This window comes from Rhinocladiella mackenziei (genome assembly GCF_000835555.1).
Source record: "Rhinocladiella mackenziei CBS 650.93 unplaced genomic scaffold supercont1.3, whole genome shotgun sequence".
NCBI classification, from domain to species: Eukaryota; Fungi; Ascomycota; class Eurotiomycetes; order Chaetothyriales; family Herpotrichiellaceae; genus Rhinocladiella; species Rhinocladiella mackenziei.
This window is the reverse complement of record NW_013550602.1, coordinates 1,164,992-1,188,127: the sequence shown is the minus strand read 5'-3', so window position 1 is coordinate 1,188,127 and position 23,136 is coordinate 1,164,992. Positions and strand designations below refer to the sequence as shown.

The 23,136-nt window shown below is 49.8% G+C and overlaps 8 protein-coding genes across 8 annotated transcripts; 3 read left to right on the top strand and 5 right to left on the bottom strand.

Moving 5' to 3' along the window:
• Positions 1-144: 144 nt before the first annotated feature.
• Positions 145-1,703, bottom strand: Z518_03969 (uncharacterized protein; the record flags this gene model as incomplete). Its single annotated transcript, XM_013417677.1, has 2 exons — positions 145-478; positions 532-1,703. The coding sequence occupies 2 exons, from the start codon at positions 1,701-1,703 to the stop codon at positions 145-147; spliced, it is 1,506 nt and encodes a 501-aa protein (XP_013273131.1).
• Positions 1,704-3,862: 2,159 nt separating this feature from the next.
• Z518_03968 (uncharacterized protein) lies at positions 3,863-4,375 on the bottom strand (the record flags this gene model as incomplete). Its single annotated transcript, XM_013417676.1, has 2 exons — positions 3,863-4,083; positions 4,144-4,375. The coding sequence occupies 2 exons, from the start codon at positions 4,373-4,375 to the stop codon at positions 3,863-3,865; spliced, it is 453 nt and encodes a 150-aa protein (XP_013273130.1).
• Positions 4,376-6,867: 2,492 nt separating this feature from the next.
• Z518_03967 (uncharacterized protein) lies at positions 6,868-7,874 on the bottom strand (the record flags this gene model as incomplete). Its single annotated transcript, XM_013417675.1, has 2 exons — positions 6,868-7,710; positions 7,758-7,874. 2 exons carry the CDS (start codon positions 7,872-7,874, stop codon positions 6,868-6,870), a joined length of 960 nt encoding a protein of 319 aa, XP_013273129.1.
• A 272-nt stretch (positions 7,875-8,146) lies between these two features.
• Positions 8,147-8,854, top strand: Z518_03966 (uncharacterized protein; the record flags this gene model as incomplete). Its single annotated transcript, XM_013417674.1, has 1 exon — positions 8,147-8,854. The coding sequence occupies one exon, from the start codon at positions 8,147-8,149 to the stop codon at positions 8,852-8,854; it is 708 nt and encodes a 235-aa protein (XP_013273128.1).
• Positions 8,855-8,992: 138 nt separating this feature from the next.
• Positions 8,993-10,444, bottom strand: Z518_03965 (adenylosuccinate lyase; the record flags this gene model as incomplete). The annotated part of the gene is made up of 1 exon (XM_013417673.1): positions 8,993-10,444. The coding sequence occupies one exon, from the start codon at positions 10,442-10,444 to the stop codon at positions 8,993-8,995; it is 1,452 nt and encodes a 483-aa protein (XP_013273127.1).
• Positions 10,445-11,505: 1,061 nt separating this feature from the next.
• Positions 11,506-16,642, top strand: Z518_03964 (uncharacterized protein; the record flags this gene model as incomplete). Its single annotated transcript, XM_013417672.1, has 2 exons — positions 11,506-16,340; positions 16,414-16,642. 2 exons carry the CDS (start codon positions 11,506-11,508, stop codon positions 16,640-16,642), a joined length of 5,064 nt encoding a protein of 1,687 aa, XP_013273126.1.
• Positions 16,643-17,946: 1,304 nt separating this feature from the next.
• Z518_03963 (uncharacterized protein) lies at positions 17,947-19,699 on the bottom strand (the record flags this gene model as incomplete). The annotated part of the gene is made up of 3 exons (XM_013417671.1): positions 17,947-18,555; positions 18,609-19,540; positions 19,603-19,699. The coding sequence occupies 3 exons, from the start codon at positions 19,697-19,699 to the stop codon at positions 17,947-17,949; spliced, it is 1,638 nt and encodes a 545-aa protein (XP_013273125.1).
• Positions 19,700-21,189: 1,490 nt separating this feature from the next.
• Z518_03962 (uncharacterized protein) lies at positions 21,190-22,713 on the top strand (the record flags this gene model as incomplete). The annotated part of the gene is made up of 4 exons (XM_013417670.1): positions 21,190-21,406; positions 21,475-21,614; positions 22,311-22,440; positions 22,508-22,713. 4 exons carry the CDS (start codon positions 21,190-21,192, stop codon positions 22,711-22,713), a joined length of 693 nt encoding a protein of 230 aa, XP_013273124.1.
• Between the last annotated feature and the right edge of the window lie 423 nt (positions 22,714-23,136).

Below are 23,136 nucleotides of genomic sequence, written 5' to 3'. Positions count from 1 at the left end.
GCATCAACTTTTTTTTGTTCCGCAGTGGCGCAGCCTCGCTTGACGTCATTTCTAACCGAAACCTGTGAGCGGTGCCCAGTTGCATGTGAATCTCTCATATCCGCACCACTATAGCCACCAACCTTTTCTTCGCCAAAAGCACTTCTAGTCGGCGTATTTGCTCTTGATGTAGCCCATACCGTTTCTCAATCGATCCTCTTCTCCCACAATCTTCGCTGGGAGGTCTTTCCCAATACCAAACAGGACGAAGAATGCCCACTTCCATCGGAAAGGATTGATTATCGTAACGAAGCAAAACCAGTAGATAAGTTCCGAATATGTGAAAAAGTCAAAGGCCTTTGTTGGAGCCAGAGATTTGATAGCGCTTGTGAAGTCAACCCATCGCTTCATCCACCAGGGGCGAGGGGCCGCGAGAGGGTCGACGAGAAACATCAGCAACATTCGTGTGTAGATGCCAATGTGATAAGAACCGACAGTCCTAATGTACAGAATCAGCTTGTGAGGCCATGCGTACACATCCGTTGTACTCACCCAATGGCCGAGACATATGTTGCATTGATTGCACAAATTGAAGGAGCGGCGGGAGGGAAACACTGGAGGAACCATCGAGGTGGTAGATAATCATCCTCGAAGATCTCGTCTGGTAAAAAATCTAGACTTGGGCGCTTGTAGCCGGTAGCCATGATAATCATATCTCCTTCGACAAGTCTGTGAAGGCCGGGCCCGCCTTTGGGGACGCCCTTTGCTCGGTGGTTGAAAAGGATCCCGTTCTCTCGAACTTCTTCAATGTCGCCTCGTAACCAGGCTGCTTTGCCCGCTCGAATTTGGTCGAAGATCTCGGAGTTTACCATTGGAGTTTCCGTGAAGAGACCTTTGTCCGCTGGAGCTATATCTTTGAGATCTCGATAGAAGAAGATGCGGAGCAGATTCTCCGGAATCCAGGACAGAAGTGTTTCCTGACCAAAAATGTTGAAAGCCAGAAGTCCATCGATGAATGCATTCCGAGGTATAATCCATTTGTCGGATCGAGATAATACCTTGATCTCCGCGGCATCGGTGTTCACAGCCCATTCTAAGGCCTCGACTGCGCTGGCCCCGCCACCAACAATCAGAATTTTCTTCCCTTTCGCTTCCCTGTTATCTAGATCGGAGGAATGTACGATCTCGCCCTTGAAAGATTCTGGACCTGGCAGTTGGGCTATTTTAGGGGCTCCACAAGTTCCAATCGCTGGTATGATACCGTCAAATCTGCCGTTTGAGGGGTCGTTGATGATCCAGCGGCCCTGTTTGTCCTTGTAGACTCTTTCGACCCGAGTGTTGAATTTGGTTCTCTCTTCAAGGCTATATCTATGCCACAGTTGTCGGATTTGGTTGACGACCTGGTTCTGTTTGGGATATCCATCGCTCCACTTGATCGAAGGATGAAACCTGTACATCAAACTGTGGATCTGGAGTCCTGATGTGGTGTTGACATGAGTCCATATCCCCCCAAGACGATCTTTGCCTTCTGCTTCAAACAACGTAACTTCAAACCCGTGTCCTCCACAATGTGCAGCCGCTGAGACACCGGAGAGACCGGCACCGACGACGGCGATTTTTGGCCGACGCAAATGGGCTCCCGGGGGAGGGGGACTGGGCGAGAAGACCATGTCCAGAATCCATTGGATGAGGGAATACAACCAGGAGATCGGGGTGAAAGCCATGGCATAAGTGGATGTTTTCACAGTTCTAGAAAGAGTGAACGATCATGAGCAAGGAAAGATGAGAAGACGAATCTTTGACACGAAAAAAGATTTTGTCGCAACAACAGGACGTCATCATGCAGGTAGGGTGACGGAGCTTCCACCCGACAAGCACCCCTTTTTGGCGATTGGATCGATTCAAGCCGAAACACGTGAAAGTCTCACAGCTTGGCAAACAACAAGGCTGCATGTTACCGCACCACGCTGGAATAGAGCAATGGCGACCTTCGGGCCTGAATGGAAGGTGCTTGATCTCGGAGAACTGGACTAAGAGATTAGGTTGCTCAATCCAATGATTAAAGGCTGGCTAGAGGTTTCTGCCATCAAATAGTGGTTGTGGCATTGGACGGTCGAATAATCCGTAGTTTCGATTCGACGGCATCATTGGGCCATTGAAAATGGTCGGAGCCGGAGCACTTGCGGCTGTGCTCTGGGTTGACTCTGTCGCTTCTGGAATTGCGAGACACACCGTGACATGCAAGAAGAGAGTGAGATGCAAGCAGCAGTTTAGTGGGACTCGCATTTTTGCATATCTGAAGTCTTCTTCTATTGTTCAATGTGAAAAGAGGATCTCGTCAAGATATGACCCAGCTGTCCATATCCTGGTTCGTCATACCGCAGCAACATTGGAGGAGGCCAATGATGGTATACGTAAATGTACGGATCCCGTAAACGATAGCAGGTGTTCTTGTGTCATGTCAATGTGCTAGTGAATGTCTGTGTTCGGTCTAAAGCCCAGTGCGTATTTGCTGGGGATGAGTCCGTTGTGGCTCGAGGTGGCATCTGGGTTGTTGTGGGTTTTCACACCGCCCCAGCTGGAGCATCCCTTCGTAGGACAAAATGTCGGCGGTGGATTGGTGGAGAGAGTCAGTGTACCCAGCTCATGCAAGATGGGGCGACCTGAAAGGCGAACTGGATTGAGTTTCAGGATTATCCCAAGGTTTTGGTTTTAGCTCGAGGCTTAGTCTGTAGCAAACCTTGTGTCATGTGATAACCGGATATGTGACATCCTTGGTCCGCGACTACCTTGTCATCCCAGCATGCGACGAGCCGGTCTGTGAGATCGCTTTGACTTGATGCATGTTGCATTGACCCACAAACACAGTTGTTTGGGGTGCTACCCGGTGACTATACGTGTTGGATCCTCCCACACCGCTCCTCCTCCAGATGCAGCAAAGTGCAACCAAACATACTGAAGCGCCAGACATAGGTTTTGGCCTGTGGCAAAAAATCAATCGTTCACCTTTATATCAGCGACGGCACGAGGGTCGCCGCAGACGTAGTATTCGTCAGGGGAGTCGAGGCTTCCCTCTTCGATTGAAAGTTCAATCTACTTCGAGTCTTCCAGAGTGACAGAAAGCGCTGTGGACTGTCATAATCCCGATTGAGCGGTCGGATCTTGGAGGACTATGGGACAAATGGCTGGTTGGATTAGAGATTTCAGATTTGTTTTAACCATTGTATCCGGCGTGTCCTATGTTCAGATAACATCAATACGCATGGTGATAAAAGCGCTCTTTTGTAAAAGTATGTAATTTAATTGAGGCTAAACAGGCAGCATAGCTCTTTGGTGCCACGTCCGGTACTTAAGATGGAGGAATATAGCTTAGAGGAAGTTTATTTCGAATTAGATGAACGCCTATTTTCTGTGTGGTCACTATTCGCCCCATCATGCTCCGATCGAAAAAAAGAAGCCGTATTCTGGAAGAGTGGAAATTCGGTAAGGGCATCCAGAGCGGCAAGACATTGGTAAGCTGGGACGTGGCGGTTATTGGATGGGCAAGAAGCACGTTCATGCAGGTGATAACATCATGTAGAAAGTATCTGGGCGTCTCGGGTCATCCGACAGAGGAGCAGCAACCACGTGCTCCTGCGGAATTTGGGTCCTGCATACAAATTATTCCCTTATCCATCGGCGTTGGGAAATTCAGTATTGATCTGTGTAGACTCTAAAGAGTAATGTTCCTTCTCCCTCTTCCAAAAATTCCATGCCGAAAGATGAAGGACTGGCTCATCCATCGGAGCAATTAATTCTGATTGAACTCCAAATCACACACTAGCGCCCAATACTCTCATCGAGCTTCATTATCGAGAATCCAGGGTACGGGCCTTTCCCGACTTTATTGGGATCTCTGTCTTCGATTACGCTTGGCGCCGCGGGAGAGGGCAAAGTTGACGATAGACATGTGGCCTGCCCTCGCTCCCACTGCCGCCACGGGTTGAAGAGGATCGAGGTTAGGTGCGCGGAGCTGGCGAACGGCGTCAAAAGTTGAGGTGACAGTTTCGAGGTCACCGTGGAGCGCAGCTACGAGGAGTTGGTGATATTGCTGAGCCTCGGCCTCTGTGTTGTTGAGGTCTCAACTTAGAGCGCTGTCAATCCACACAAGTAAGTCCCACATACCGTTCAGCGGCTCATAATCGTCATTCAAAGCCAACTCACGGAGGCAGTTGCCAACTGGCTCGAATTGAAAGACAAAGTGATCACGTTTCGAGTCGGAAGGATGTCGAACGCTACACATGTGCCTGACCAGATGTCGTAAATATTCCTCTTGAGTGATTCTCGGAGTGGTCACTTCAGGTGCAGCAGACTGGGTGCGCAAGAAGGCGTCGCGGAAGCAAAGACTATCAGCCATATTCTGAGCGAAGATGTGAATTCGTCTTTCAATTTGAAGGCTGCTTCGGTGTTGAAGATACCGACAGAGGCCTCAATAGCTTCTCTCACCCACCTTTTCAACAAAATTAGCAACTCAAGCACTCCCAGCGCAGGACAATCTTCATACCAATCCCGACGTGCTCGAAGGCGCCTTGACGCACTAATGTGGCACAGCCGCATCAGCGAGCGCCCTGGAGCTTCGAGTGGATCACTAGGGCCTCTGTGAAGGTCTGTTGTGCCTATGGTGGCGGAGTCGGTGGAAATCCAGGTGGGAAAGTACTGTACGGTAGTATGCATGGGAGGTAGGAGGTGGGGCCTGAGGTCTCTTTAAGGTCCCAGCTGCCGTTGGCCGGACCCGCATGGGCCAACTAACTAGTTCGTCTGCATGGAAGGCTCTGTGCTGGATGTGCAGACTTCACCAGATGTACAATGTTTCCTGTTTTAGTCTGCTCGGTAGATCGCCGCTGGACGGCCATGTGATGCAGCGTAATAACACATATCGTTCATATTGGAACCGAGATTCCATTCAGGTACGTCTTTGAGCCAGGCGGTGTCGTCATCGAATGACTCTGTATTGAAGAACGTGTTCATGTCTCTCGGTCCTGGCAGCATGAGGCCACCGTCCGTTCCGATAGGTGTTTTGTAGCCATCCTTGGCGCGCGACCAGAGTCTGAATGCTGGACGACTTGGATGGTTGGGATTTTGGGATTTGGACATCGAGGACGCCTACTTAGGAGAAGCTAGGACGACTCAATGCGTCGTCAGATGGAAGTCGTCACTGGTGGCCAGGGAGAGCTCTGTCGGCGAAGAGCTCCGGTGGCGATGCGAGACAATGTTCGAGACGAGGTACGGGGCGCAAGAATGGCGGAAGAGAGTCTCAACGAAGCCGTCTTCGTAATGTGACGATGTTCTTTGAGTTGGTACGTGTGGGCCAGTTCAGATGCTTCAGTCAAAAAGAAGCAAGGGACCCAACTAACCCTGTCATGTGATAGTGTTAAGACAAAATTCCATGGTTACATTAGTTTCTGTTTTCAGTTATCCAATATGCATCGAATCTGAAAAAGGTCAACTTCTTGCGTCAAAACACCACTTGCCAACCGTCTTCAATGGAAACTCCATCCGGAATCTCCAATATAACTTTCTGAAATGCGTACAGGTAGGCTACGTCACCTTGTCTTCGCAGAGCTGTACTAGCAGTCAAATGTCAATTTCTAGTCCAGCAGCTCGGTGGGGTGGGTACTTGATTCGAAATCAACAATAAAGTTGTCGACACTATATCTTACCTGTATTATCATCCCTGCTAAAGTCTGTCAGGCGTATGGCGAGTCCGAACATGGCAATAATGCCGCGCTGTGGTCTCCCATTGAAGAACTCGATCTCAGGGGTGAGAGGGTCGTTCGTCACCACGACAGGCGGGCCGTACTCCGCTTCATTCCTTTCCTTGAGCAGATAACCTCGCGGCTCGGACTCCCTGGGGGTTCCTGTTAGGTCTCGAATGCAATTGCTGATACCGGTTAGGCGATAGCAGCTTTCACGTGTTTCGTTCTCAGGAAGGAGTAAAAAGTCCTTCGTTTCCTCGAACTCTTCCTCACTTCCGTCCTCAATCACATCACCAATCGTGACATCTGAGTTCCCAACATGCTTTGTCTGATCGAGGAGTAAAATTTCCTTCGGAGTCGACTGATTCAATGCACTCTATTCTGGATGCTCTGCGCAAGGCCTTATTTAGTGCAATCTCGATATCGTCTTCCGTTGCGTTATGGGATTGTCAGTGAGGTTACTGAAACATCTTTGCACGAATTGGTCTTTTGCTTGGCACTCAAAGCCGCCTGGCGGCGGGGCACAGCCCGCAACAGCTTTTGCGTGTTTTGCAGTCGTCATCACCACCGATACTTGAAGGACTCTTCGCCAAGTGCTACGTCAGGTAACTGACCCTGCTCCAACCCCCCTTAACTTTTTGTTCCTGCTTGGAATAAATCAACCAGCAGCAGCCTTCCCTCCAGCCGTTCAAACGCGTCGAGGACGCTAAGATCAAACTTTCATTGTAAACATCGATCGAACGCCGTCGACAAGTACGTATACCATCAGATATGACCACCCCAGTATTGACATTGAATAGGTCGAGAACTCACCCGATCCCAGCCCAGTCACAATGCCTCCTTTGTCTACTTCCTCCACGTCAAGCATCACCAAGGGTGTCAAAGGCCCGACCAAACCATGCATCCCTTGCGACTGTGGTGACTATGAGTGCGACTGCTGTATCATTCCATGCACGGTGATGTGAAGCCTTGAGAGCCTACAGCACGAGTTGATGCCAGGGGTAAACATAAATGGCCTCAAGATCGGTATGATTTTAGTGAATGCACAAGCCTTGGTTGTGGGCGAATAGGGGGATCATGGTGGTATGACGAAAATTTCTATGAAGGTCTATTTAAATACGCCGAATAAACAAGATATTCATTCATGCCCACACTATGGCGGGTGTCTGTTTTCTGTTCTATCTGTATTCGATGGCCCCGAACTCGTCAAAAGATGCGCCTGTGCTTCGTCCTCGGAGAGATCATCCAACGTGAAGTCTTCATTTATCTGCTGTTCCAAATCTCTGACTTTGTTTGCTGCCCCTCCGGAAGCATGGTCTGCTCGGTTGGGATATGGCACATCGCATTTCCGGTGCTTCAAGGGACGATAGTATCGTCGATAAGAGAAGTACGCAATTGAAAGTCCCAACATACTACCACATGTCACATCGAAGACATCGTGTCTGTAATCAGCAAGTCGTGACATCGCAACGAGCGATGCACCCACGAATGGTGCTAAAAAGATCAAAACTCTGGCGAAATCTGCATATGGTCGAAAGACGTGCAGCTGTCCTGCAAGGAAAAAGGCCAAGTATCCAAGTCCAGAAAACGCCCAACTACTATGCCCGCTTGGGAAGCTTCTCCAGCCATCGTGCAGCGTATGGTAATCTGTTTCTGTACAAACCGAAATCGTGACGAGCTCGTGTTCGGGCGTCCCTGGTTTTGGCTTGCAACGTGCTATTAGGTCCGGACGAGGACGACCGACGGCATTCTTGATGATGTTGGTGAGGAGCGATGTCAGAAAGAGGCTGATGAGAAGGCCGAGAACCGTGATATGCGTCTTGTGAAGCCCAGGTCGAAACAGTAGAGCCCAGACAATGATGAGAATCAACGGTCCTACACCAGCATACAGGATGTTCTCGCCTGAGGAGACCCGTTGGACAAGGGCGTGAGGGTATTGTTTGGTGAGATCGTCTAGCGTAAACATTCGGTGGAAAGGTTCGACGAAAAATTGTACCTGAATATCTTAAGTTCAGGTGCTCAAGGGTGGCGATAGTCACTCACATATAGATAGGCTGCCATGAGCAGCGCGAAGCCAACATAGTCGGAGGCATAGGACCGTTGCCAGAAGCGTCGTATGGCGCCTACCATCCCAGGCGCATCGTTTGTAGAGGACCTCATCGGAGCTTCGTGGGCTTTTGTAAGAATGACTGGGCTTGAAAGCCCTAGAACGACATCATTTTGATGAAAGCAGCCCAAATCACATACACTATGAAAGGGAAAGTCGGAACAAGACCACATCATCCCGCAAATTGCCCCTCTCTATTGGTCCTCCTCCAACCACCAACACGCTCTCGCAATCCCGTGCTCTAACACAATGTGCACGTGAGCGATCTTTTAGGAGGTCTTATATAATTTCACCTTTTCGAGAAAGACATCAAAACTTGAGCAACATGGCGGAACAAGAGCAGCCGCAGCAACTCCCCGAGGCGCCCTTTCCTGCACCACCCCCATTCTGGAGGCATTTCACCATTGCCAACGAGGAACAACTGAAGAAAATTGAGACATCCGATGCGCCACAGGAAAAGCTGCCCTTACATCTGGCTTATTTGCGTCCACCGCGTCCACCACCAGATTCAGCGGAATTCTACACCGCGTTCGGCCAAAAGCAAGTCATCGATCCTACCAAGCCTTCGTCCTTACCTACCGAGCAACTCCTTTTCAATCCTGACAATCCGAACCTCAATCACGCTGTCCTGTTGAGTACCCTTACCAAGTCTCTTCTCCTCAACTTTCTCGAACTGACGAGCGTATTGTCCCTCGATCCTACGAAACATGAAGAAAAGATGGAGGACATCAGACAATTGGTCTTGAATATTCACGTGGTGATAAACATGTATCGACCGCATCAAGCTCGTGAGAGCGTGAAGGAAATGCTCGAGGGAATTTTAGAAGATGGCCAGAGGGAAATCAAAGAATGCATCAGACTCAAGCAGAAAGCTGAAGACTTTCTCGGCGACGTGAAGAGGCTGAGGACAACTACCGCTCTTAATGGTGCGATCCACGAAAACGGCACATCAGGGCCTCAAACATCCCAGATGCGAAAGATGGAGGAGCAACAAAGACGGTGGAAAATGATTCACGACATGACCGATTCATGATTGCTAGGGTTCGCAAAATGATTTGCAAGATTGACCTTGAAAGAGCTTTTGGGGGTATCATGAAGTCTATATATCCTTTCAAAGCACTGTCCGGGTTGCTTTGCCTCGAAAGCGATTGCCATCCTTTTGACCGTTTGGTTAAACGTGGATTTCAGCAGTGCCACTGTTCAGAATCAGATCCTTGTATGGCGCCAGAGCCGGTTCAACCTCTTCCTGAACAAATTCGTCAACCTGTTCAGCAGATCTCCCAACAAATTTGGCTGGGCTCAGCAAGTCGTCTTCGGTCAGTTCATTCCAGATGGGTTCAAAATATTTCTCTTTTTTCACCCGCTCGACCAGGTCATTCGCCTTGCCTTCTTGTTTCACGGCCGCACCGGCTTGGTGGGACAAGACTCGAATCTGCTCATGGGTCTCTTGTCTGCTGGCGCCTTTCTCGCTCATCCTCATAATCATTGTTTCTGTTGCCATGAATGGGAGCTCCTGCTGCAGACGGCTGCTGATGACTGCTGGATACACAACCAGACCTGAAGACACGTTTTCAAGGAGGATACACAATGCGTCTGCGATCAAGAACATTTCTGGGACATCAATCCTTCGAATTGCGGAGTCGTCCAACGATCTCTCGAACCACTGGTGCCCATATGTCGCACCATATCCGAGGGGAAGGAATGAAAGTTTTCGCCCGAGAGAGCACATACGTTCCGACCGCATGGGATTTCGTTTGTAGGCCATTGCGGACGATCCTATCTGGTCTTTCTCGAAAGGTTCTTCAATTTCCTTGAGCATGGCCAGATGTCGGATGTCGGTTCCGATATGTTCGCATGTTGTTCCCAACGACGCCAGGACACTGGCAATGTCAAAATCAATTTTACGATTGTATGTCTGCACCGAGACAATTGACCGTTTGGCGAATCCGGCTTTCTTGGTGATGAGCTCGTCCAGCCGCCGTACCTTTTCATGGTCACCGTGGAAGAGCTCAAGGAAAGATGCTTGTGTGCCGGTGGTTCCTTTGGCCCCTCTAAAGCGGAGATCCGATCTGGCTCGTTCAATGTTCCTCAAATCCATCAATAGGGATTCGATCCATTGTGTTGTTCGTCGGCCAACGGTGATAGGTTGGGCAGGTTGACCATGAGTGAAGGCCAGGCATGGCAACGCCTTGTACTCAGTTGCAAAGTCAGACAGCTTTCTGATACACTTGGCCAGCTTGGGTAAGAGAAGAGAAAGGCCGTCTCGGAGGAAGATCAAATCCGCATTGTCTGTCACATAGCATGATGTAGCCCCCAAGTGAATCTTCCCCGCAGCCGCAGGAGCTCTCTGCCCAAAGACATGGACGTGTGCCATTACATCGTGGCGGCGTCTTTTCTCCTCCACTGCGGCTACCTGGAAGTCCTCATCAGACATGATCTTAGCCGCCTCCATCTGTTGGATGGCCTCGTCTGAGATGTCAAGACCTAGCTCCTTCTCGGCTTCTGCCAGCCAAATCCAAAGTTGTCGCCAGGTCGAGGCACGAGTGCGAGCTGAGAATAATGTGAGCATTTCTTTACTGGCGTACCGTGCCCCAAGAGGGCTTTGCCATGTGTCGTAGGACATTTTGACGAGAGCGTATTGGAAACAATAGTTTTTGGTTGCGGAAAAGTGAAATTCAAGGAAGGTCCTGTTCCAGAGGCAGAGAGGAAATGAGATTTTTTTTTTTTTCCCGAAAACTAAGTGGTTTGACTTGCGGACGAAATCGGTCACCCAGTTCGTTCAACCCTTGTTTTTTTCTTTGCCAAGCCATTGGAAGCTCAAGCGCTATGGTTGATTGCACCTTTCCACCTGAGGACCGTCATTCGTCCAGGTGCTTCGACCATTAAGGTTCTGGGATGACTCGAGATGAGGATCCTCAAAGTCATGTAGCCGTGGTGCGTATCCACGAGTACGGAATGCACTCGAGGAAGAGATGGCCGAGGGGATGGGCTCAGACTGTCGATGGGAAATAGGACATGTGATAAACCGTCCGTCTCTTCCCTCCCCCGATCATTGACTATCCAAGGATAGAAGCTTCGTCAATTCTCACTGACCACTTTCAAATTTTGTACTAGCATCAAGCAGGCTGAACCGAGCCCTCCCAGATGGAGAATTGTTCGGACAACTAAACACCAAAACAAAGCCGGATGAGAATCGCGCGACCAGGAAATTTTCAGAGACGGTGTTTGTCAGGACCGCCTTCACCCTGACAGTGTACCCTATGCAGTGCAACAAGGCATCACTTTGCTTGCAGGATTTCGTGTCATGCCGCCTGCATCTAATTGGCCTGGACTCGTGGGGGGAGCACACCGGATTCAGCCTTGCGCCTTGCGCCTTGCTAAGGCGCTCGTATTCACCCGAACAAAAGTGGGGTTATCACTCGAGGAAGCAGGTCAGAAGCGAATGAAGGTACCTGAGTTATTTAGTCACTGATTATTCTCGCTCTGCCACATCCTTATCCCTGTCACTGCTCTGGCTCGACCGTCCTTGGCGGTATCTCAGCGTTGTCCTGCAAAAAATAACACGTCGATTTTGATATCTCAAAATTCTTCTCCTGACCCTCTGAATCTCTCATTCCACTTCGACAACTACATGACGCGAGATTTCTCCCTCCCTTTGCTGTTCCTCTGGTACTGACAGGCGCCATGGCGCCGTACAAGATCGTCCTGATCCCTCCTAAAGGTGATAGGCTTGATCTTGTGCTCCCGTTCGATGGCAGTTCTACCTTTCAAGACCTCACTGCAGCTGTGATTCGGCGCGCTTCAAAATATTGCTCCCTCCCTTCCAACATCCGACAAGACCATTTGAAACTCTGCCTAGGCTCTGAAGAGGGCTTCTTGGTCGACCCAGAAGATGTCGTACAAGACGTGATCACAACCTCTGATGTCCTCTTCATCGTCTTCTTTGACGGACCGTCAGGGAGAATATCTGCACAATTCAAAGATGACGACCTCTCCTCGGCCGAACATGCACTTCAAATCAGAGTTGTCACACCTGAGATAGCCGAGCGAAATCTTGAAACTCGTCATATGACCTCGTTGCAAGAGGGCCGACACTATCCACCTTCTACCACATTGGCACAGCTCAAGTCCGATATTGCGCATCACCTTCACCTACCATCCGTCCCGTCTGATGACTCTTGGGAGAAGATGGAATGCAATTGCAAATTAGCGGAGCTCCTGGTTAAGAGAGGAATCTGGGAAAAGATTACTTGTAATGGACATACCATGTTTAGCTGTGCCTTCCAATATTCAGCCCCCACGGCCGATCGGAACTGTGCCAAATGCTCTCAGCCTTTGGCAACTCATACCACGATGTACGATGGTGGCATCTGCCAGGCGTATGTACTTCGCCGGATAGATCTTCCGTGTGGACATACGATCCATTCAAAATGCCTCTCTGCCGGAGAAGATTTCGACTGCCCCCAATCGTGTTACTCCACGAACCAGCCACAGCCACTGTCTTCGCGACACCTTCTGGTCGTCTCTGGACACGGTAATGTCGAAAGACTTGAGATGACATCCAACCATCATTCGGCCCTGATGGGCAGACTCACTGAACGTTTCGGAGAAAACTTCACCGATGAAAAGGCTGTTTTTTATAAGGGTGGCTTTGGTGATGAAAATATGTATACACGGCTGCCTGTTGTCGCGGTCTGCTCTTCTCACAGACACAAGCATGATTCCGATACTATCCCGGCTGGCGAAAATCTTTGCCGTGTCAAGCTCGATCTTCACACTATTGAAGGGCCTATCAATACCGCGAATCTCAATCTGACAATGAAGGATATGAGATTAGCCGACCTGGCCGTAAACGGTGTTCTGACAATCTACGCCGTCCACTGGACCTCCACCGGCAGTGAAAAGCATGCCAAAAGCCAAGATGCAATGTTCACTGCTGCGTCACACTGGAAACTGCCTACTGTTCAATCTGATCGTGGCATGGCTGCAGCTCTGGCTTCCCTTCGAGTATTCGCTCACATTATTGGCTCTGAAGACTTCGACGACGTCCGTCAGAATGAGATCCTCAAGGCCGTCCACCTCCTCACCCGTTTTCCGCCAGCGGTCCGAGCTACACACATATTGATGGATGGCAAGACTTTGCAATCAAATGAAAGTGCTGCTCTTGTCCAGAGTCTTGCCGCGGTTGCCGAGGAATTAATCCCTCTGAGTCTTATTGGTAGTGATGTGAGACGCAGGTTGGAAGGCGCCAGATTGGTCCTTGGACTTATTTTGCATCGTGTACGAAAAGCAGAAACCGTCAAGGGGGAAACAATGAATTCTGCTTCGACTTCTAGTTCAAAATTTCCCTACATCGCCGCATACCACACCATCGATCTGAGAGACATCAAAACCCTAGAACCGGTCACGAACCCAGTCTTGACGAACTTTGGCTTAGCCGACAGAAGTGTTTTCAATGCCCTCTCTGCCTCTAGTGCTCTCAAACATAGCCCTTCCTGCTATCTGACTGATTGCAGTGAAGATGATTCAAGACGCATCCGCGTGGCTTTGCTCTACGGGGGCGTGGCATTGGAAACGCCTTACTATGAAGCAGATGCCGTAAGCGCAGCACTTGAACTCCATACAGCTTCCGCTAGTTCATCCCTCGATCTGAAGGAGCTTTCTGCTGATATCCCATATCTTGCATCGCTGTGTGAAGAGACAAAACTCGTCGTCGTCGCCCCTCGGCACCTTTCGAATGCAAGAGCTCCATGCCTAACCCTTGATCGGCATGGAAACATGGCGGTGTACACCGGGAGAGCTGCTTGTGCTGCTCCTGGTCACGACCATGCGGTGTTTCGCCCTCTGACCGGAGTCGAAGAGAATGCCGACGTCAACATTGTCACTCAATTACTGGAGCCCATACTTCGGGCCCGTGAACAAGATGGTACAAACGTCTTTGATCTGTTCAGTGCAACGTACCGCCGTAAAGATGCCACTCCAACTGAATTGGTGGTCTTCTGCGTGGACTGCAGCTACAGTATGAACGGATCTTCCGATTTTGCAGAGCTGAATGACGATGACAGCCTTCCCAGCTCATCTACAGTTGATGGTGATGTTGTCCTTGATGACGAAGATGATACAGATGTTACATTGGAAGAGATCAAGTCCTGGGTCTGTGATCATGAGGCATACGAAGATATCCTTCACATCGTTCATCACTACCCGCAATCACGTACCCGAGACGCCGCACAAGAAGTGATCGAATACCTCAGAGGCATCACAAGTCGACACCTCGCAAATCTGGCCCAGAAGCAGCGTGGTATATCCAGATGGGCTACATCGACCTACTCCCGAAACAATACCTCAGCTCGGCAGGAAATGAACTCTTTGCGAAGAACACTCACCGGACTTAACGTACATGAGCAATCTTTGTGCGATTTCTTGATCTTCACCGCCAGAAATCCTCACTTCGAATCCAAAGAGTTCCGTTGGCTGTATGGTGACGACCTACCTTCCGCCCCTACCTCAGAGGAGGACCAGAATGCGGTTGACATGGGTGATTTTTGTGTCATTCCTCAAGAGTTTATTTGTCCCATCAGTCAGGTTGTCTTTGAAGACCCGGTAGATACATCAGATGGCTTCACCTTTGATAGAAAGGCAATCGAGAGATGGTATCGAATTCGAAGGAGCTCCCCGCTGAGCGGCCTTCCGATCGAGAATATCACTTTGAGGCATAAGCAGGTGTTGGCAAACCAGATCAAATCTTGGGTGAGGGCAGAAGATGTCATGGAATCATTATCATCCACGCCGAAACGCACTCGATTGAGTATGCGGCAGTCGAAAACCGTGATCGATTTTGTGGCACCTACGGTCAGATTTACTCGGCAAGTACCCGCGACGGCAACGCTCCTCGATTTGCACAAGATTGCGTTCCGAGGCATGCGCGGTCTCTATCCCAGATTCTCCTTATACGTGGGAGGTACTTACCTACCTTCTTCTGAAGAGAACATGGTCCGACGAGGAGTTTCTGGTAACCAAACAATTACCATCAGCCCCAACCACACCCCTACCGCAGAAAACCCAGGAGCCTTGGGAGGATCCGAGGAAATGTGCTTGATTCGTGTCTACCGAGGGGGAAGGTTTTCTGGTGCAAAATTCAACTTCTGGGTGCCTCTCCATTCAGAGTTTACCATGACTTTGATCTTGTTTCGCAACTGGCGCTACTTGGTTCAGTGCAAGGCTCGGCCCTATTCGAACCACGATATGACAGTATGGAGTGGGCTGCGAGACGGTGGCGACAATGCTTGCATTGGCCACGATCAGGACGCTTGGGCTTCTTTGTCTTCTCTTTTGAGAGACCTCTCCAGAACTGAGATCAAAGAAAATGAAGCCCTTTTTGAAAGTCTGAGTGATTCGGCGAGGAATCGAAACGCTCCTCATGCTAATCACTCATTTTCGGGGACTGGTCAACCAAATAGAGAAACATCCGGAGACGGGCAGTATCGGCGTTGTCGTGTTTTGAAGGTCAGCTTGTACGATTATGTTGATCCGGAAATCCATGAGCAGCAGAAACTCGCAAAGCAGAAAACCCTGACCAGACTGGCCGTGACTAAACAGGTTTTTAGCGCATTTATCAATCGATTGATCGCGTACAATTTCCCAACCAATGTCGGCCTAGTGACCTTCGGAACAGACACGAAAATCTCTCAGAAATTGACGGACGTGATTGAAAACTTCCGTCAAGCAGTGGACAGAATGGATGCGAACGGCAATACTGTTTTATGGGATGCCATAGATCTCGCAGCTGATCATCTTGTGGAGGTGGGTCGAAGCTACGGAACGATCAAGAAAAGAATCATTTGTCTATCCGACGGCGAAGATACGTCTTCCGGCAAGAAGGTCGAAGATGTCTGTCGAAGACTTGCGCAGCAAGAGATTGTAGTCGACTCGGTTTGCATCGGTGAAGAAGACAATTCTGAATTGCGAACACTCTCGTATCGTACTGGTGGCTACAAGTTTGTACCAAACTCTATCGAAGAAGCGTCTGCTCTGTGCGAACTCGAGCCTGTTCTCTCTATACATGAGAGACCACCTGTGAGTCGGCCCACCCATCAGTGGTTTTCACAGTCAACCCGACACGCCATACCGGACCCTGTTACTAGAGACCAATATCCAGCGCGCAAGACTCATAAGAACCTCAATGATACATTTGTTCGAATCGGCCGTTTCGAAAACACCGTACATCGTCGGCTCCGTGAGTCATCAAGTTCATCGGGCTCCTCAACTTGGTCTCGGAGACTACTCTTGGAGATTCGCGACATTGCCACTCATCCTCACCCTTCATATGATGTGTATGTCTCAGAAAACAACATGGGATTCTGGAAGATTGTACTTCAAGGCCCAAGTGAATCAGCGTATGCGAGTGGAGCATTTATCCTGTACCTGGATATGGGCGAAGACTATCCGCGACGACCTCCAAGTGGTCGATTCGTCACTCCTATCTTCCACCCTAACGTCAATAGACACGGGAGAATATGGTCAGTCTCACCAAGCCATTTCTCCCTTTCCTACCACTTTTCTCTGCTTCGCTAACCCCAGTCTCCTATCTAGCCACTCCATCTTCGACCGCAACTGGACCGTCGACACCAGCAACAAGCAAGTTCTCGACACTGTATTCAGCCTTCTTCTTGTCCCTGAATTCACTGACCCAATCAATACAATTGTGACACTGAATTATTATTGGGACGAGGTTGCGTTCAGGGAGGAAGTGCAGAAACATATTGAAAAACACGCCAACAAATCGAGATCCGAGCTGGGACGCGATATTGTGGGCGAATGAACGGTGATGGGGTTTCAGCTAATTATGGATGGAAAGTCGTGGAAGTGATGGCTGCGGGGTCTTCATAAGCAAGTTGAATCCATCGAAGTGGATGGATATGATGATCGCGCGAGGCGTGTCAGCCAGTATAACTCACTGGATCTTTCCTCCTCTCGCGCTCGTTTTGCTCTATATTGCTTCAAGCCCAAGACTATCGGGCTGAATGATTACGACCTCTCCAAATCTCGAATGCGAAATTCAATGATCCTCTGTGTCCCAGGCTGCGATTCGGATATTTGGAGCCACAAAATCTACAGATGAAACCATGTACGGGCAAAACATTGTTTATTTGTTCTCGTTTCCACAGAGAGATAGAGACCATTCAGGGTATGGAAAGGTGACACGGCTGGAACCAAAGAAGAAAGTCGACGCAGAAAGATGAGTGGTCTCCATCACAGTGGGGTTCAGGGACGAGGATGATATTGCATTAAGATAACAAAGATCTGGAATATGGGTCGGTGGTGGCATTGGTGTCTCCCAAATCGCTGTCGCTGGGCTTCAACGGCGTCGGTTTAACTGGTTGGTTGCTGCTGTCGATTCTGTAGCGTATTCTTTGAAAGATTGACCTTGTCCATGGCCAGGTATCGAAGTCCATTCTAGTCCCTTTTTGACACTGGTGTGTAGTTGATCGAACAAGACGCCGATGGTGGATCCGTGCTCATCTTCCGATCGCGGATCTCTGAGGGAGTTTATGAGTGGTCGGATAGGGGATGGCTAGGACGAGGAGTTTCCGATTGTAACGCTAAAGCTGGGATTCGGGATGACTGCCGCCAAAAAGAGAGCCTCGAGGCTGGTAGGACTAAAGCAACCTGGCCAGCCATCAGGAAAATGGCCGGTGTCCGCTCTTGAAGGACGCGTGGCCCCAGTTCAATTCTTTTTTTTTTTTTTTTTTTTGGGTGGAAACTTCCCATAATGTCACCATCGAACATTACCGTGCGACTGTCAGCACGTGTAGAGGGTGCGGATAGAGTATTGGTCGCCTTTGTGAGAGAACATTGCGAGGTTCCGTTGATTCTTTTGGTGCGGTCTGTATTTGCTTGAAATCACAAGGTTAAGAATCCACGCTTCCTCGGAAATCACCAAAGGAAAAAGCTTGGTACTCGCCTTGTCTGGGCTTGGCTCTGCGCCTGCTATGCAAGCTTATGCGATTGCAATCTCTATGGAAATTCTCCTCGTACGTACTTTGTCCTACCTCACAAGTTCGCATGTACTACAAATCAGACACTTATCGATCGGTAGCAGATCAGCAGCATTGGTGACTGACCTCACAACTTGGCTTTGGCGCTCTTCTCTTCCTCTTTAGCCTTATCTTTCAGCATCCGCCGCAGGATCTTGCCTGCCGCGCTCTTGGGGATCTGGTCCACAAACCTCACACCGCCCCTCAGCCTCTTATGGCTGGCCACTTTGTCTGCCAACCACTGCACGATCTCTTCTGCACCTTTCTCGCTATCGTGTCCCTGGCTGGCCACCACATACGCCCGGGGCACTTCGGTGTGCTGTTCTTCATCGTACACGCCAATCACAGCGACATCGTTGATCCTGGGATGATCCATAAGTTTGCCCTCGAGTTCGGCAGGGGCGACCTGGAAACCTTTATACTTGATCAACTCCTTGACTCGATCGGTGATGTAGAAGTTGTGATTTTGATCCTGATAACCTACGTCTCCCGTCTTGAAATACCCGTCTGGCGTCATTGCGTCTTTGGTGGCTTCTTCGTTCTTCCAATATCCTTTGAATACGTTTGGTCCAGCGAGCCATAGTTCTCCGGCCTCGCCCGGTCCCAATTCTTTTCCGTCGGGAGACATGTATTTCGCCGTCATGCTGGGGAACATCTTGCCCACGCTGCCGACCGATGAATACCACTCGTCCCACGGCTTCAAGTATTTAGTCAGTAAGTCGCGCTTTGATACGCGAGTCGGGCACCTACTTGAGTATGCGTCATCGGAGAGGTTTCTGACAATCCGTACGCCTGGTTAATTTTGATTTTGAGCCGTTTGTGCACGGTGTCAACCAATTCGCGGGTCAGAGGGGCCGCTCCACTTGTGATCATCTTCACGCTGCTCAAGTCATACTTGTCTACCAATTCATCACGAGCCAGTCGCACGACCACTGGAGGAGCAACGTAAATGAAAGTGATTCTGTGTTCTTGAATGGCTCTCAAAAACACCTCCAGATTGAAAGCTGGCATCACCACGAGCTCAATGCCCCGGTGCAGAGGCTGGTGGACGAGGCCAGTGAGTCCATATATGTGGAAGAAAGGTAATACTCCCAAAATCTTGTCCTCTCCGCTGGAGTACCATTTCCCCATGGCCCCTTTCAGCATAAGGACGTCGGCGATGATGTTCCGATGACTTAACATCACTCCTTTTGGCAGGCCCGTTGTTCCTGAGCTGTATACCAGGAAAGCGAGGTCTTTGTCTGAATCCATTTTGCGCCGCCGATATCGAATCGCGCCAGAAGTCTTGCGAATGTTGGTCCAGTGTTTGATTTTGTGGCTTGGGTCCCGATCACTGCCCAGTAATATCACGCGGTCTTCAGGGATATTCGACTTCTTAGCCGCTTTCACCGCGGTGGGCCAGAAGCGGCTGGTCGTGACGATAGCTTTGGAGCCGGAGTTGGACAATTGAAACGAAAGTTCGTCCGCTGAGTATGCCGGATTGGCCGGCGATACAATACCTCCAGCATAGAAAACGCCATAGATGATGGGGCCCATGTCGACATCGTTAGGCGCGAAGACGTTCAGGACATCACCCTTTTGCCAGTCCCACAGGTTTCTGAGACCAGCGCCGAACGCTGTGGCAGCCTCTTTGACATCGGACCATGTATATTGACGGGTAGAATCTACCGCCCGGTATATCACTGAGGTCGCCAATCAGTAACCCCACCCCCATCAAGTCCCACGACCGGAGCTTCCATCTAACCTTGGGAATCAGGAAAATCTCGTGGCTGTTCAAACATCAGACCCCAAAGGTCCACATTCGGGATCTGAATATCGGGATACGGTGATCTGATCGGCATGATGATCTGGATATTCTCTCTGTGCTCTTTCTTTCTGCTATGGATATAGACCGGTGCTGTTCAAGTACACACGGATGCAAAAATGAGAACGCAGGATGTTCGGTGAAAGGAGCCAATCAAGGCCTTTCGCCGTATGGTCGGGTTTGGGCAATCTCGACAGCGTGAGTGTGTACAGCTCCAGCTTATTGAATGATCTTCGGAAACGGAATGATGTCGTCGTCCCCGCAAGATATGAGAGTGGAGTTGGATCGGCCCCAAAACGAACGGGGGCGCGAGGAGGGCCGGAGAAAAGGGGGAGAAAAAGCCTCGGCTGGCGGTTTTTCGGAAGAGATATTTTCCGGCGCACCAATGACCAATTATATGGTTCTGACTTCGGACAGCCTCTACCCAAACGCCCGTCCAGGTATCTATATATCCTAATAAAAAGATCATCTCATGCCGAATTTTCTCCTATCTTGTCTTAGCAATCTTTGGGCGACTCCACTGTGACTGTGATCTCATCACTGTGCACTCTAGCTACGTTATCCGTCGTCTGCTGGCCTTCCTCCATTGCTTGATCCACGTCCCTGTAGGTCTCGAGCAAGGGCAATTGTACGGTGTCCCGAACTGCTGTCGTTAAACTTCGAATACAAGGTCTTCATCATACCCTTCCTCTGCGATGAGGCGACACACAGATGCATCCTTCCTGATGTGTAGCCGAACATTGCCCATGAGTCGCTCATTGATACCGGTCGCAGATTGACAGGGTTTCGGATTTCTCGTACAAACTCCAGCAGAAATTTGTGTGCTCCGAGTACCTGCTCTCCGGGCGAGAAAGGAAGGGAAGGCGTAAACACCGACGCTCGTCCCGTCATTGGTAAGCATACTTTAACATCAACAGAACCTTAGCCTGCTCACCCGAAATTGCTCTTTGAACTCGTGTTTGACCACTTTCGAGAGTTTCTTGATCAAAGATGTTCTCTGGGAGTGGTCCTCTTCATTGAAAATGACGGCCTTGTGCTCTTCACAAAATTCTATAATCTTCTCATCGATGGCATTGGTTGCCAGGACCCAGATGGTCCTAGAGCAGTCCACCTTGCTCCGATGATGGCGATCTTCATATTCACCTAAAGAATCGGCAGGGCATTGTGGATCCCAGTGCTTGTTTTCTCAAACTCATCCAGGAATACAATGCACCGTTGTCCACTTTTCCTGGCCGAGAAATTATTCAATGACGAGCCTTGCTCAGAGCCTCTGTACTTAAGGCCTACCCAATCCAACCCCACGGACGGCCCTCTTCATCCAATTGACCCAGGAGAGTCCAGTTCAACATCCTCCGTCAGATCCAATGAGGGGAGTAGCACAGCTTCAGACCCTGTCGGAGAATCTCGAATTATGAAGAGCGCATTTCTGGGAATACAAAAGATAGAAATCTAGGCGGTGTCCACAATACGTTAAAGCATCTCGCCCTTCTGCGTCGACCTCCTAGATTGCGGACCAGGCGTGGTAGCATGCCTGACTCGAAAGACGACAACAAGCAATGGTGTTTGTCGGAAATTGAACGCCGCAAACTTGCCAAAGATCTCAGTCAGACCCCAGTGGCACTACATGGAAAAGTCTACCAAGATCAAGAATTCTTCGATCCGATCCTGGCAAATTGCGAGGCTGCGTGTGCCGAGTCTCTTCTAGGGTACCATATGTCATTGTCGGTCGGACGGCTGCAGCCAGGTGAGTGATTGACCATTTGCTGAACTACATGGCCCATGGGATCTTGTGACAAAGCAAGCGGCCGTTAGTGAGTCTTCGCCGCCCAAAGGGGCACGGAAAGACCGAGCTAGTCAGACGTTTGAATCACTCGCTGAATTTAGAGATCGAGATCGTGGACTGCACGGTATTCAATCGTGAGGATGAGTTCTTCGGGCCGAGACCGGCCTCGGTAACTTTCTGGACTGACTTGGAGTTAATGTGGGCCATGGCTTTCAGTGGCTTCTTCGGGAATGTCCTTTCCGGAGCTGGGACACTCGGACATGAAGAAGGAGCTGTTCTAGTCTTGAGGAGAAGGTACCAGTGTAAGGGTGATTTTCATGTGTTATGCTGGAGTACCTGAAAGAAGTATACTTTACGAGGTGAGCTGGGTGAGGCTAGGAGCTTAAAATGATGGATAACCCAGGTGGAACATTGTCAGCATAGCATCCCGCGACCTAACTGCAAGAGCCCATCTTGTATCGCATTAGATTTGTGATTAGTTGTTGGCTCTTATCACCATCAAAGCAAGGCTGTCAACAAAGGGGGGTGACAAATCACCTAACAACGCCCATTTTGCAAGCGGCCTCAAGAGTTTTCGTTCTTCTGGCGCACCCTGGGCGGTTCTTTTTGGAACAAGGGCTGAAATGTAAGCTGCCGTGTGCCTTCTATCGTGATCAGGCAACAAGGCGCACTGGATGTTGTGCTTGTGGTCAGGCGTCACTAAGGTGGGGTCATGGCGGACAATCGACAGGGGTCGGAACGAGCCTTGATTGGAGTGGATCCAGTGAGACGAGCATCAGGAGGAAATTGATCGATCTCAAGTGAATCTTACCCGGACGGAGTCTGGAATATCCACTTGGGAATGCCAAATTGCTGAATTTTGCAGCAACAGCTGCACCATGAGACTAGTCAAAAGGATGACCTGGCTGAGTATTTTGATTGTGTAATGATCAGCCTTGGCCGGATAACCAGCGAGAAAGACGAGGTGGAGAACTTCTTTGTGAGACTAGGGCGGGGTTGGAAAGAACGCAATCAATGCTGCAAGAAATCTAATTGAGCGAAAGTGATCAAAAGCTGAATCAGCCGATAAAAAACTGGAGGAAGCAGTGATAGCAACGAAATCTCTTGAAGCTGACTTCCAGAAAGCTCGAGAGCAGATACAAGCACTCACCGGAACTCTGAAGTCGAAAGGCGAGGATCTTGCTGCAATGCAAGAAGAAACTGCGGAACAGAAGGAAGGATTCTGGAAATGGTTAAATGGAAGCAAAGAGTTAAGAAATTGCCACTGAACTCTCAAAGGCGAAGAAGTCTGCCGAGAACGAAAAGGCCTGGCGACGCATCTCTACGAAGTTTGTTAGGTAACAGCTTTCCAATCTCCTGGGTAGTTAGCAAGCGAGAAGAGCAAGCGAGAAGAGGTCCTCATAGGGCTCCGCGAAGGAATCTCCATTATCAGCGAGCAGATATGGAGACTTTGAAAGTACTTCTGTGGTGCATTTTTATCGGTAGAATTGCAGCTGTGTACATCCCCCAGTGGTTTTGGTATGTAGCACAGATTGGCAAGCTGTTTATAACATATGGGATTTGAAGCTGGTTGCGGATGAGAGATGTGCTGGACCAGTTTGTAGGATGGAGAAGGCTTGTGAGGTGGGTTCGTTTGCTTGGTGGAATATCGCTCGAGGTGCTGCAGAGGTAGGGAACCAGTCTTGGGAGTA